Source organism: Gorilla gorilla, chromosome 16 (genome assembly GCF_029281585.2).
Source record: "Gorilla gorilla gorilla isolate KB3781 chromosome 16, NHGRI_mGorGor1-v2.1_pri, whole genome shotgun sequence".
Taxonomy (NCBI): domain Eukaryota; kingdom Metazoa; phylum Chordata; class Mammalia; order Primates; family Hominidae; genus Gorilla; species Gorilla gorilla.
The window spans coordinates 48,980,749-48,995,865 of NC_073240.2; the positions used below are offsets into that span (position 1 = coordinate 48,980,749).

At 35.8% G+C, this 15,117-nt stretch overlaps 1 protein-coding gene across 2 annotated transcripts in view; it reads right to left on the reverse strand.

Annotated features, from left to right (window-relative positions):
* The window catches only part of MYEF2 (myelin expression factor 2), a 44,061-nt gene extending 28,981 nt beyond the window's left edge, over positions 1 to 15,080 (reverse strand). For both annotated transcript variants that reach the window (XM_004056142.5, XM_004056143.5), the window contains exons 1-5: positions 14,798 to 15,080; positions 5,015 to 5,223; positions 3,734 to 3,786; positions 2,504 to 2,511; positions 2,316 to 2,409 (exon numbers count right to left, since the gene is read on the reverse strand). In XM_004056142.5, coding sequence (XP_004056190.1) covers positions 2,316 to 2,409; positions 2,504 to 2,511; positions 3,734 to 3,786; positions 5,015 to 5,223; positions 14,798 to 14,958 — 525 coding nt within the window. In that variant the 5' untranslated portion in view covers positions 14,959 to 15,080. The remainder of the gene's footprint in view (positions 1 to 2,315; positions 2,410 to 2,503; positions 2,512 to 3,733; positions 3,787 to 5,014; positions 5,224 to 14,797) is intronic.
* Positions 15,081 to 15,117: the final 37 nt, after the last annotated feature.

Consider the following 15,117-nt stretch of genomic DNA (forward strand, 5'->3'; position numbering starts at 1 on the left):
TCTAGGACTTTCAGAGTTAGAAGGGAGAAGTCAGTATTTGGCTTCAAAGCTTCAAAGGCCACACTGACTCTTTTTACTAGGGGCTAATGCAACTGGTAACCTTAATTGACTTGAAGCCAATACTCATTTACCATTCTGAAAATCCTAGGGCCCTTAATAATTAGGCTAAATCTACTCTGTCTGTGCTCTGTAAATGAAATAACAAAGCCTGGATGACAGCACACCTGTTTAAGGATAGTTTGCTGAATATTTTAAGCCCACTGTTGAGACCTCTTGCTCAAAAAAAAAATCCTTTTGAAATATTACTGCTCATTGACAATGCACTTGTCACCCAAGAGCATTAAAGAAGATATACAAGAAGACTAATGTTGTTTGCAGGTCTATTAACACAATATCCATTCTGTAACCCATCAATCAAGAAATAATTTTAACTTTCAAGCCTGATTATTTAAGAAATACAATTTGTAAGGCTATTGCTGTCATAGACAGTGATTCCTCTGATAGATCTGGGCAAAGTAAATTAAAAACCTTCTGGAAAGAATGTACCATTCTGGATGTCATTAAGAACATCTGTGATTCATAAGGTCAAAATATCAATATTAACAGGAGTTTGCAATAAATGGATTCTAATCCTAATGGATGACTTTGAGGGCTTCAAGACTTCAATGGTGGATGTAACTGAAGATGTGATGGAAAGAGCAAGAAAACTAGAATTAGAAGTGGATCCTGAAGATGCGAATAAATTGCTGCAAACTCATGATAAAACCTAAATAAATTAGGAGTCGCTTCTTGTATGAGCAAAGAAAGTCATTTCTTGAGATGGAATCTACACCTGGTGAATATGCTATGTACACTGTTGAAATGACAACAAAGGATTTAGAATATTATATAAATTTAATTGATAAAGCAGCAGCAGGTTTGAGAGGACTGACTTCAATTTTGAAGGAAGTTCTACCGTAGGTAAAATGCTATCAAACAACATCACATGCTTCAGAGAAATCTATTATGAAAGGAAGACTCAACTGATACAGCAAATTTCATTGTTCTTAATTTAAGAATTGCAACAGCCACCCCAAACTTTAGTAACCATCACCCTGATCAGTCAGCAGCCATCAGCACTGAGGCAAGACTCTCCACCAGCCAAAAGGTTACAGTGAAAGTTCAAATGATCACTAGCATTTTCAGCAATAAAGTATTTTTAAATTAAGGCATGTATATTGTGCTTTTAGACATAATGCTATTGCACACTTTAAACAGAATATAGTATAAACATAACTTTTATGTGTACTGCAAAACCAAAACATACATATGGCACACTTTATTGTTATATTTGCTTTATTGCAGTAGTCTGGAACCAAACCTACAATAGCTCCAAGGTATGCCTCTATTATCAGTAGTACTACTACCATTACTTCAGTTTAGAGAAATTAAGTAGCATGTCTAGACACCCACTAGAAAGTGATAAAGCCAGGAATCAAATCATTACTATACTATTAAATGCCATGGGTGACAGTACTGCTCTACAACCAATGATTAGCATCAGTATTAGTACAAAATCTTCAGGGTCCCAAAGTTACACTATTTATCTCTTTTAACACAGACTTTAGCAAGTATACGTACATAACAGGTCTGTAATCAAACTATTAAGATTAACAATACAAAATAAAGGAACCTATGAAGATGAGTGCTATTCAAGCCAATCATTCTCAAGGTTAAACTGTAAATTTTTTGTTTGTATCTTCTAGTCATTTTTTGTCAACCTGTTTACACTGCTACAATTTTGTACAAAGAAGACATTTCCATTTTAGGGGATTCCAACTTCTAGTTATAAATTTCACTAACAGAGTTATAATTTTTCTTAAATTTTAATCTAGTACAGTTTCCAAGTAACTCTGATAAAAAGTGAATATCAATTTTATTCAAATCCATAATATATTTGCATTAAGTGACCTTTAATTATCAATTACAAGGATATTATATTTCTCAAATAACAAAATATAAATATTGAAAATGTCTGTACCAAATAAACTCAGCACCTAAAGTTTATCCCCTTTGAATTTCTAGGTCCTCAAATTTTTTTTAATTATGTGCTTTTATTTTTAACAACTTGGAACCAATCAAGTATATAGGATAACTGCTTAACAGCAAATATAAAATCATGTACAAGTAAAACTATCATCAATATATAATGCTTTAATAAACACCTATGCTTTAAAAAAAAGTTGTAGTCAGGCAAATATATTACCAAATTGAAAATCCAAGGAAAACATGTCCTTATAGTCAAATGTTTAAATTCTAAATATGAGAAATCTTACCTCTTTAATATTAAGGGGTCTTCCACTAAGATCATATTTGTTCATAGTTTCTAGGGCTTTCTTTACAAATTCTTCATCTTTGAATTCAACCACACTTAATAGGGAAAAAATTTATAGGAAATGTTTATGTGCTAATTTTTTTCCAAAGTTTAATTTGACTTAAGATACTTAAAGAAAAAATTTCTTACCCACAACCCTATATCCAGGTAGATTTGTCAAAATATGCAAAAGAAAAAAAGTTTTAGATCAGCAAATGAAGTTAATAATCAGTTCTAACATTTCAATCATTAAGGCAATTAATAATATGGTAGAATCACTTCATCTTTCATACCTCCAGAACATAACAGGCAAGTAACCACAAATTTTCTCTAAATTTTTAAATGTATCTATTAAAGATAGTAGACTCTAACATGTAACAAGCTTGGAGCACATTTTTTACTTTTAGGTGACTTTTCATTAAGTTGAAATTAATGTCACTGCACAAATTAAATCAACAGGAATTCAAGGAAATAACTAAAGGCTCCAATAGACCTATCCTTCTATAGTTACAAATATTTTCAAAAAATGTATTGTCTACGACATATTTTCCAACTCTATTAAAATCAAAATAGTGAATAAATATTAATTTTATTTTTAACAAGTTCTCTATTAGATTAAAACTGGCTGCACATTTAACAGCACCCAGTTGGAAGTATGTAAAAATCACCTATAAACTAATAATAAATTAATTTGGAGAGTTATTCAAAAAATAATTCCCTGTGATTGCCATTCAAAGTCCCATATGAATGTAATGACAAAATTTTTATTCATCATGCACCCAACTAGTTTTACTAACATAATGAAACATTGCTAAGAGTTTTCCATTGTATTCTTCAGTATACTGCATTCTTATTGCTAAAAATCAAAATATACTATCAACCAATTCCTTCTATGTCAATATAATCGTAAATGTCATTCATACCAATTGGTTAGAGCACTGCCTCTTATGTAGTCCTGCAGGCTACCAAATTTAGCTTTTCAGTAAAATTTCAAAAATACATTCTGAACTAACACCTTTAAGCTATAGTCCCCTCAAAAAACTCAGGAATATTATCAATTCAGTGACTTTTAAAGTATCCTTGAAGACATCAAAATACAACAAAAAAAATCCTATGCTAAAATCTTATTGGCTAAGAAGAAGTATTACCTTAGAGCATTGGAAAAGTGAATGCCCCTTTGGAGTGTTTATAAAACCCATCCCTTCCAGGCAGCTAGGTTTGTATAAGTGTCAGACTTGCTGGTATAGAGCCTCAAATCTTGCATAATAAAGTAAAACAAAATGAAACTTAAGTTTCCAAAAACTGGTACAAGTATTATACAAAAAGTAAACTGCTGAGGAACTTTTAAACCTCAAGCAGATTATTGCCCACAGCACTTACCCTTGATTTTCCTTCCGCATCCTTAAAGAGCTCCACGTATGTAACCTCACCAACTACATAAGACATACAAAAGGAAGATACCAAGAAACAATACATTTAAACACCAGTATCTTGCTTTACTGCACACCTGTGCACAACTCTACAGAGAAGCACCTATTATTCACCAACAATCAAAACCAGACCAACATACCTCCTATCAATGGCTATGTAAATTTAACTAATTTTCAGAAATGTACATCATCCACATTCTCTAAAGAAAAGCTAACAACCATATTAACCTAATTCATACTACAGATCATATTTTGGCCAGCATGATATAGTTGGTGAACAAATGCACATATACATACAAATGGTCCCTTAACCTATCATATTAAAAAACATCAACATTAGCACTTTTCAAATAACTTTGGTCAGCCTACACACAACAGCTGTTTTAAGGTGACTTTCTACCTGAATGTCTTCAATCATGTTTGCCATCAGTAAACTAAATTTACAAATCATGCTTCACAGCAAGCCACACACTTTCTAAATAAAGTCAATGAATAAAACCAATCAAATAGTTGTCACCTTACAACAGATACACCAATGCAATTTAAAAAAAAAATTTATTAGAAGAGATCAGCCTCAAAGCCAAGTACATAGTTTGCAGGACTGTTGAAACTCAATTTTTCAAGAGATAACAAAACTAACTTTTACAAGATCAAGTATTAAAATTATTTTTCCCCAAAACCAACCATGTATATAAGATGAAGGTTTTCAGATTATTCTGAAAACAAAACTGCAACAGCAGTAATGCAATTTTAATTTAGAACTGCAAAGACAGCATCATGGCAGTCATGACAATGCAAACAAAATAAATTCCACAGCCAGATTCCAGACTCCACCAAGATAATAACAAAACAGCTTTTGGAAAAAAAATAAATAATCAGACCTTATTATTCATTCTTAACACGCTAAATGTATTGCTTAACTAATGCAATAGCCCTTTTAAAATCTATAAAAACTTCAACTAGACAAAGCAATCACTTTAACAAAATTCTTGGTGGCATGCATATGCTGGCTCGCTACTATCCCACTAAAATGGCAAAAAGAAAAATATCCATACTACCTTGTAATGAAATTGTGTCAAGAGAAAGAAGAGGAATAGATTAATTCACATGTCAAGAAATAAAAATCAATTTTTTGAGTCTGTGTGGCTCAGAGGAATAAAAATGTTTGTGTAGTTCCCTCCCCTGCCTATATGAAGATTATCCAACAGTGGGTTATTTCAGAGATAGTTACCTTTCTCTCTCATTAGATCTTTAATAGCTTGCCATTTCATGTCATACGGGATGTTGCTAATGAAAACTCTGTTACGATTTGGACCCTTCTTTTCTCCAGTGCCCGAATTCTTGTCTTTTGAATAAGGATGAAATCTATTGGCCTTCTTACTTCCTGTAGATTTTTCCTTTAAGTCAGATTTCTCTTCTTTTGCTGATTCATCATTCTCCCTGTGAATTAAAAAAAGTCAAACAAACAAAAACCCTCAGTTGTACTTATAAGAATGGAAGTCTATATTAAATAAGTATTTCATATTTATCACCTCACAAAACTCTCCACTAAGCTAGACCTCAGCAAAGTAGCTGGAGAATCAGCCTGAGAGCTTTGAAATTACCCAATGCTATTTCAAAGCAAGGATTTGGTTTCTCATTTAACAGTCCTCATTTTTTTCCCACATTAAATAGTTGTAAGCATCCAAACAATCACCCAGTTTTTCCCATCACACTACTTAATTAATAAATGCTATTAGACTGGAACAGAGGGGAGAGCAGATAATTTTACTTCTAAGGTATCTAAAACTGCCACCTTTGATGGAGAATTAACTTTCTGGGCATCATTAAAAACTTTTTTAAAAACTAACTTACACAGTGATACTCTGAAAAAGTTCATCTCTTAAAGGTTAATAGTTTCTTCTCAGAACTTTCTCCTCCCTTAATTAGAAGCATAATTAAAATACAAAGTTATGTCTATAAATCCACATCTATATATGTATATACTCACATTAAGACTCTCAAACTTTCTTCTATTCCCAATTTTGATCAACACAGAAAACTTATAAAGTATCCTAATATTTTAAGTTACATTTTAACCTACAAACTAGAATAGGGTACTTCATCAAATTATGCAGTTTCATTAATATTACCTACAATGGGTAATGTAGGACAGAAGCAGTACATAAAAGCAACGTAAGCCAAAATTTTATAAACCTGATTTTTTTTTTTTTTTTGAGACGGAGTTTTGCTCTGTCACCCAGGCTGGAGTGCAATGGTGCAATCTCGACTCACTGCAACCTCCGCCTCCCAGGTCCAAGCAATTCTCTGCCTTAGCCTCCCGAGCAGCTGGGATTACAGGTGCCCACCACCACGCCCATTTAATTTTTTGTATTTTTAGTAGAGACGGGGTTTCATCATCTTGGCCAGGCTGATCTTGAACTCCTGACCTCGTGATCCACTCACCTCGCCTCCCAAAGTGCTGGGATTACAGGCGTGAGCCACCACGCCCGGCCAAACCTGATTTTTAATGAGGCCTTAACTAGAAAAAAAAGTAATTTATAATACCGTAATCACAATGCAACTCTATGATGTCATATGCCAACCATCCAAAAGATGTAGGCATACACTTAAACCCTACAGATAAAAATTTGGATTTCTATTTTAAAATGCAATTTACTTTTCAAAACAAGTCTTTTTTACAGAACAAACAATAGGGTTTTTTTGTGGGGTTTTTTGTTGTTGTTGTTGTTGTTGTTGTTGTTGTTGTTGTTGTTGTTGTTTGAGATACAGTTTCATTCTGTCACCCAGGCTGGAGTACAGTGGCAAGATCTCGGCTCACTGCAATCTCCGCCTCCTGGGTTCAAGGAATTCTCCTTCCTCAGCCTCCCAAGTAGCTGGAATTACAGGTGTCTGCCACTATACCCAGCTAATCTTTGTATTTTTAGGAGAGACAGGGTTTCACCATGTTGGCCAGGCTGGTCTCAAACTCCTGACCTCGGGTGATCCACCAGCCTTGGCCTCCCAAAGTGCTGGGATTACAGGTGTGAGCCACCGTGCCCAGCCAATAGATTTCTTATTTAAATAAGTGCTCTAGTCAATTTAAAACTATTTTAATAACAAAACTTCAATTTTAAAGCAATTTTTCACAAACATTACTAATAATATCACTGTGGATGACACCCAGGAATCTAAATTTTTTTTAAAGCTTTCTGGATTATTCTGACAACAAACCAAGTTTCATGAGCCAGGCTCTAAATTATCTTCTAAGCCCAGCAATTCTGGTGATCCATACATTGCAATGCTCCAAACACCTCTAACTGCAGTCATTTGTTACATAATATACAGAGCTTCTTGAACACTACTCTTCTTTGTAGGTAACACAGCCATAAATATAGTATGTAAACTCTATGAGAACAAAAACTATCTGCTTTGGTATCAGCAGCACCTCGCACGGTGACTGCATATAACACTGTGCTATAATTTTTTAATGAATTAACAGTCATTTAAGAATCCATACTCATCTGAGCACAGATGTTGCCAGAAAAACTGCTAGAATAAAGAAAGAGACATTTGGACCAAACTTGCTTTGCCATTTTTTTTAGACCTTAAAAAGGACATCTTCACTATCAAACATATTCCTTCATCAGAAATGGCATGGCCTAGGGGGGAGTCTTCTCAGCTGTCTAAATCTAGAAAGTACCTACCTGTCTAAACAGAGTGACACTTTTGAAAATGGCAGCAAGCAGCCAAAAGGCACAAAGGCCTTTTCTCTGGTTTCTGGGTACCGCAGATAGAAGAACAAACCTTTCTTTTCAATTCCCAAAGGGCCTGTTTACATAATAGGCTTAGATGAATTCAATGAATGTTTGTAAAGTAACTAAGACTCTATTCAGTAAGCAGATATCTATATAGTCTCTAGATTAATACCCATTCCCCTGCCTATTTTCTTCCTGGATTAAACCAATTGTGAAAATTACACAAAGTTCTGAAGTACTTACAATGTTCTATTCTTGACTTAGGTGGGGTTACATAGATTAAATATTTGCTTACAACAATCTGAAAATTCCATTAAAAACAGTAACATTATATATAATATTTTCTTTAAAATATTTACTCAAAGATGATCAGAGAAAGTAAATTTCTTCATTTTCCCCCATAAGAAGCATCTTAAAAATACTGCTAAACTGCTCATCTATGATGTAGAATTAAAATTTATCTTAAGTTTCTTTCCAGTGTATAACAAAAAAAGAAAAAAAACTATAAAAGGCATAACAGTTGAGAGGCTACAGGGATGATCTAATTATTAAGAAACTGAGCCATAATTATATAATTTCTGAACTATTTCCAAGTCATAAATACTTTGGAAGAGAAAGTAAAAATATATGTGAAAACTCTTAAGGAAATGATGCTACATAATTCCAAAATATTGGTACTACTTCCAGAATTCCAAGTACTAAATTCCCAAACTGTTCATTTAGACAACCACTCCCACAATGTACTTAAAATAAAAACTCTAAAATTGTCATAAAAATGTTATCTATTCTTAAAATTGAACTATGCGTATCTAAATTATAACATACATTTCTGAAAAAAATCAACCTCCAACATCAAAAGAAGAAACATAGTTTTAATGTGTGATTTTAAAAGTATAATGGTGTAGTATGAGATCCAATATTAATCCCAGTTCCAGAGGAAAACTACCAGAGGGCAGTTCAGAGCAATAAATGCCTACATTAAGAAAAACGACCTCCAGGCCAGGTGCAGTGGCTCACACCTGTAATCCCGGCACTTTGGGAGGCCAAGGCAGGTGGGTGACGTGAGGTCAGGAGTTCGAGATGAACCTGGCCAACATGGTGAAACCCCGTCACTACTAAAAATACAAAAATTAGCCAGGCGTAGTGATGCATGCCTGTAATCCCAGCTGCTTGGGAGGCTGAGGCAGGAGATTCACCTGAACCCAGGAGGCAGAGGTTGCAGTGAGCCAAGATCACAACATTGCACATTTTTTTTTTTTTTTTTTTTTGAGACAGAGTCTGGCTCTGTCGCCCAGGCTGGAGTGCAGTGGCGCAATCTCAGCTCACTGCAAGCTCCGCCTCCTGGGTTCACGCCATTCTCCTGCCTCAGCCTCCCGAGTAGCTGGGACTACAGGCGCCCGCCACCACGCCCGGCTAATTTTTTGTATTTTTAGTAGAGACGGGGTTTCACCATGTTAGCCAGGATGGTCTCGATCTCCTGACCTCGTGATCCGCCCGCCTCGGCCTCCCAAAGTGCACATTGTTTTTTTTTTTGAGACAGAGCAAGACTCTGTATCAAAAAAAAAAAAGAATAAAGATCTCCAACAACCTAACTTTACACCTCAAGGAACTAGAAAAAAGAGCTCAGTCCAAAGTTAGTAGAAAGAAGAAAATAACGAAAATCAGGGCAAAAATAAATGAAATATACTAGAAAAACAACAGAAAAGATCAATAAAATTAAAAGTTGGTTTTTGAAAGATAAGCAAAACTGACAAAGATCAAACTAGATTAAGGGGGAAAAAAATCAGAAATCAAAGAGGAAAAAATAGAAAAATATCTAAGGAAATCAAAGAGGAGACATTATAACAGATACCACAGAAATACAGAGAATTATAAGAAACTACTATTAACAATTATATACCAACAAATTGGATAACTTAGAAGAAATTAATAAATTCCTGGAAATATACAACTCACCAAGGCTGAATCATGAAAAATTAGAAAATCTGAACTGTCCACTAACAAGGGAGATGGAGTCAGTAATCAAAAATCTCCCAAGAAAGAGAAGCCCAGGACCTGATAGCTTCACTGGTAAATTCTACCAAACATTTAAGAACTAATACCAATCCTTCTCAAACTGTTCCAAAAAACTGAACATGAGGAAAGTCTTTCAAATCATTTTATAAGGCCAAGATTACCCTGATAACAACACAAGACAAGGATCCTACAAGAAAAGAAAATTACAGCAATATCCCTGATGAACACAGATGTAAAAATTCTCAACAAAATACTAGCAAACTAAATTCAACAGCACATTAAAAGGATCATACACCATAATCAAATGGTATCTATATCAGGGATGCAAGGATGACATACATAAATCAATAAATGTTATACACCACATTAACAGAATGAAGGATTTTTTAAAAATCAAAGATCATCTCAATAGATCCAGAAAAAGCATTTGACAAAACTCAACATCCTTTCAAGATAAACACTCTCAACAAATTCAGTATAGAAGGAATGTTCCTCAACACAATAAAGGTCATATATGACAACCCCATAGCTAATGTCATACTCAACAGTGAAAATTTGAAGGTTTTACCTCTAAGAGCAGGAAAAAGAGAAGATGCCCATGCTCACCACTTCTATTCAACATTGTACTGAAGGTCACAGCCAGAGCAGTTAGGCAAATAAAAGACATAAAAGGCAACCAAATTGGAGAGAAAGAAGTAAAATTATCTCTGTTTGCAGAAGATGTGATCTTATATAGAAAATTATTGAGAAAATTTTAAAGACAACACCAAAAAAACTATTAGAACAAATTCAGTAAAGTTATAGAATACAAAGTCAACATTCAAAAATCCACTGCATATCTACACACTAATAATAATGAACTATCCAAAAAATTAAGAACATAATCTCATTTAAAATAGCATCAGAAAGAATAAAATACCTAGAAATAAATTTAACCAAGAAAGCTAAAGAGCTATACACTGAAAAACGATCAATGATAAAAGAAATTGAAAATAATACAAATGAAAGATATTCCATGTTCACAGATGAGAGGAGTTAATATTGTCAAAATGTCCTTCCTACCCAAAATGACCTATAAATTCAATGTGATCTCTATCAAAATTCTAACAGCGTTTTTCACCGAAATGGAAAAATTCCTGAAATCCTTATGAACCATAAAAGATCTCAAATGGCTAAAGCAAGCTTAAACAAGAAGAAAAAACTAAAAGTACCACACTACCTGATTCAAGTTATATTACAAATCTATAGTAATCAAAACAATATGGTACTGGTACAAAAACAGACACACAGACCAATTGAGCATAACAAACACTCAAAAACACATCCCCAAGCATATGGTAAACTAATCCTTGACAAAGGCACCAAAAATATACAATGGTGAAAGGACAGTCTCTTCAACAAATGGTATTGGGAAAACTAGATATCCACATACAAAACAAAATGAAAATGGATTAAAAACTTAAAACATAACACCTAAAACCGTGTAACTCCTAGAAGAAAACACAAGAGAAAAGTTCCATGACCTTGGCCTTGGCAATGATTTTTTTTTTTTTGATATGACACCAAAAGCACAGACAACACAAACAAAAGTAAACAATTGGGACTACATCAAAGTAAAAAGTTATTGCACAGCAAAGGAAACTCAACAAAATAAAAAGGCAACCTAAGAAATGAGAGATAAAATTTGCAAACCATATATCCAATACGGGATTAATATCAAAAATGTATAAGGAACCCATACAACTCAATAGCAACCCAATTAAAAAAATGAGAAAAGGATCCTAATAGATAATTTTTCCAAAGAAGACACACCAACGTCCAAAAGGTATATGAAAAGGTGCTCAATATCACTGTTCATCAGGGAAATACAACTCAAAACCACACTGCAATATCACTTCATACCTGTTAGGATGACTTATCAAAAAGTCAAAAGATAGCAACTGTTGCTGAGGATGTGGAGAAAGAACCCTTAGATACTGCTGGTGGGAATATACATTGGTACAGCCATTATGGAAAACAGCATCAAGGGTCCCCAAAAAATTAAAAACAGAACTACCACATGATTCATCAATGCCACTTCTGGGTATATACCCAATGAAAATGAAATCACTATCTCAAGGAGATATCTGCACTCCCATGTTCACCGCATCATCCACAATACCCAAGATATGGAAACAACGACTTAAGTGTCCATTGACAGATTAAAGGAATGATTAAAGGAAACATGATATATATTATATTTTATGTGATAAATGATTAAAGGAAACATGATATATATTTTATGTTTACACAACACATCCACACTGGAATATTATTACTCAGCCTTACAAAAAGAACAAAATCTTGCCATTTGCAACAACAGAGATAAACCTAGAGGACACTGTGCTATGTGAAAAAAGCCAGACTCAGAAAGACAAATGCTACATGATCTCACTTACACACAGACTCTAAAAAAAGTCAAACTCAGAAGCAGAGAGTAGAAGGGTGTTTACCAGAGGTGGAGGGCAGCAGGGGATGGGGAAATGTTCTAAGGGCGCAAACTTTCAGTTATAGGATGAGTAAGTTCTGTAGATCTAAGGTACAGTATAGTGACTATACTTAACATATTTACTGTATACTTGAAATTTGCTTAAAGAATAGATCTTAAGTATTTTCAACACCAAAAAATATGGTAGTTATGTGAGGTAACAGATACGTTAATTAGCGTGATTGTGGTAATCATTTCACAATTTATTTGTATACCAAAACATCACACTGTACACTTCAAAATATACAATTTTTGTCAATTTACCTCAATAAAGCTGGGGGAAACAGTTCTAGTCTTTATTCCTAATAAAGATCACTCAGCTAAAGAACACATTACCTTGCTCCAATGCTTAATATTTTATAGTACCCTAATATAACTCTCAATCTCTACCTACTCCAAAGTTATACTTAATTACACATGAATAATAAAGTTATAATAATACTGCTCTTTTCCCTCCTATTCCTTTTTAAGAAAAGGAGAGCTAGTATACCATTTGGCGTTAAAGAAGAAGACTACAGTTGGAAAACGGATCTTTTCTAAAGGTGTGAACATGCAAACTAAATTCCCTGTATATGAGTTTCATAAGCATGAAAGTTCACTTCTGCATTTCTTCCACAAATATTTACTAGGCCTTAAGAATACAAAGAAGAATAAGACATAGTGGTCTCCCACCCTCAATAACTATGGATTAACCTCAGCAAATATTATTTCAATCCTGATGACAAGCAGTACTCTGTTCAATTCCAACCAATATATAATTTGGGGCAATATTACGGTAATTTTTATAATCAAAAATGAATTATTTTTATTATTAAAAATATATGGTAATCAACTCAAGGTTTATGTATTGGGGTTGTTATCCACTCCTACTAGTTCACGAAGTAAAAGAAAAAAAAAAAAGGACTAGGTCACTAGTTATTCAGTTTGAATGACTCATGCTGGACCATCACAAATGTTCTTATGGAATAGACAGTAAGAGAAATCCCTGAGAGTAAATTGGACTCGATTCAACTTCTGGGAAAAAGAGAAAGGGAGAGGCGAATTTTATAAGCAATATGGAAATAATCTGTATTTACTAGTAATATTTCTTCATTTCTTCACCTTATATTTTTCTCTTCCTAAATCAGAAAAGGATTCTTTCTCCACTTTTCTCCTTTCTCTTTTCCTGTCCTGCTAAATCATGAAGAGACTTTAGAAGGGAATAGAAAATCTGATGGAGGTTTAGATACCAAACTTCCCCTATATCAACACTAATCATACCCAAGTATAGGAAGGCTTCTCTCTGTAATTCAAGGCTGCACTTTTTGTTCAGGAGAAAAGGTGGCATGTATACTTGTGTTTAGATATGAATAGCACATATTTTTAAGTTTATCATTCCACCGGTTTTCATCTCTATTTTTAATGCCAAATTCCAGAAAGCCCACGTTTTGGCAAGCATGGTAGAAAGCGCTTCATTCCCTTTCTGGTTCCTCAATTACTGAGGTGCACCACTCTTCATCCAGGAACAAACTCCACTAAGTTCCAATCTCTTATACCTGCGCCTCTATTCTCCTAGAAGATGCTGCCGATCCTGTTCAAACTCATTTGAGAGCAAGAGTGTCAAAGAGCTGGGGAGAGCTACCCCATCTTTTTTGCCAACTTTTACACAGACTGGTCCAGTTCTTACCATACAATTTCAAACATGCTTATACAAAGGTCAGAATGACCTTTCCCTTGTCTATTTTACTGAGCATATATCTATTGCTTTCTGCTCTGAGGCATAACAGAGAAGGAAAAGGATGTTTTCACTTAATTATTAACATACTTTCAACTTCAGGTTTAAGGAGGTAGGCATATGAAAGTAAGCGCTTAACTTCATATCCTCCCACAGGACAAGAACAAAGGGGAGCATAACATTTCCCTAGAACCAGAAATTAGTATGGATTGGGGTCAACTAAATTCTTTATAGGCACTAGTGACAGCTGCGACCTTAAAAGTTTTCCTTCATTTGGGGGAAAAAAAAAAAATTTAACCATCTATTATACCAAACTTAAGATAATCATACACTGAGTTAAAAAAAAAATACTCTTCACAGCTGACGCACATTACCCAGTGGGAAGGGAAGCCACGCACATCGCACATTTCCCTTTTTAAAGTACGTCTAGCCAATTCAAGAGTAACACAATACATAGAGTCTAACAGCACATTATTAAACTTCCTCTCGGTATAAATCAGTTTAAAAATGAACATACACTTTAGAAAACAACAAAACACTAAACTTGTGAAGCTCAGAAAGAAGCCAGGAATATTCCTTTTAAATATGTTCTCGTTGGTTAAGAGGAAATGTCCGATGATGTCATCCCTAGATACTCCCTAGTGATGAACACTAACTACTGGTCCTTAAAGGGGGACCATTTTCCTGCAAACCGTGGCGGTCGCTGAGCTTTGCTCAAAGATTCTTTAACCAAAGTCAGGGAAGAGGGGTGTCCGCTGTCTCGGGCTAGAAATCAGGGAAGAGCGCTGGTCCCCAGGCCCCCAGCCCCGGCTCCCAGGACCACAGGCGGCCAGGCCTGGGGCGGGCGGGGAAGGGCCTGGGAGCGGCCCAGCTGCACCTGCTCCTCAGGAAGCCGATGGCCCGGGGGCGGGCCGGGGTCTGGGGGTGGTTGTCCCCCATCGGGGCCCAGCCCGGCCTGTGGCCGCCCGGTAGACTCCCCGCCCCCCACCTCGCCCCGGTTCCCGGAGGAAAAGACAATACATTTTAACGCCATTGGAGCTGCTGCTGTGCTGCGGCTGCTGCTTCTCCGCCTCCGGGGGGTGCGGCTCTCGCCGCGGCTCGCCCGGCGGCTCCGCGGGCTGCAGGTGCGGGCTGTCGCCACCAGTGGCCCCGGGCACCTCGGCCTTGTTGGCGTCCGCCATCCCGCCGCCGCTGCCTCCGCCTCGGCCGCCTGAGCTGAGGGGCTCCGAGCGCGACAATGGCGGCTGCCGGGGAAGCGGTAACGGATCCCGATTTGAAAAGGCCCCGAGCGCTCAGTAACCCGGATCTCGCGAGAATCGGTCGAGACTGGGTGACTGGGA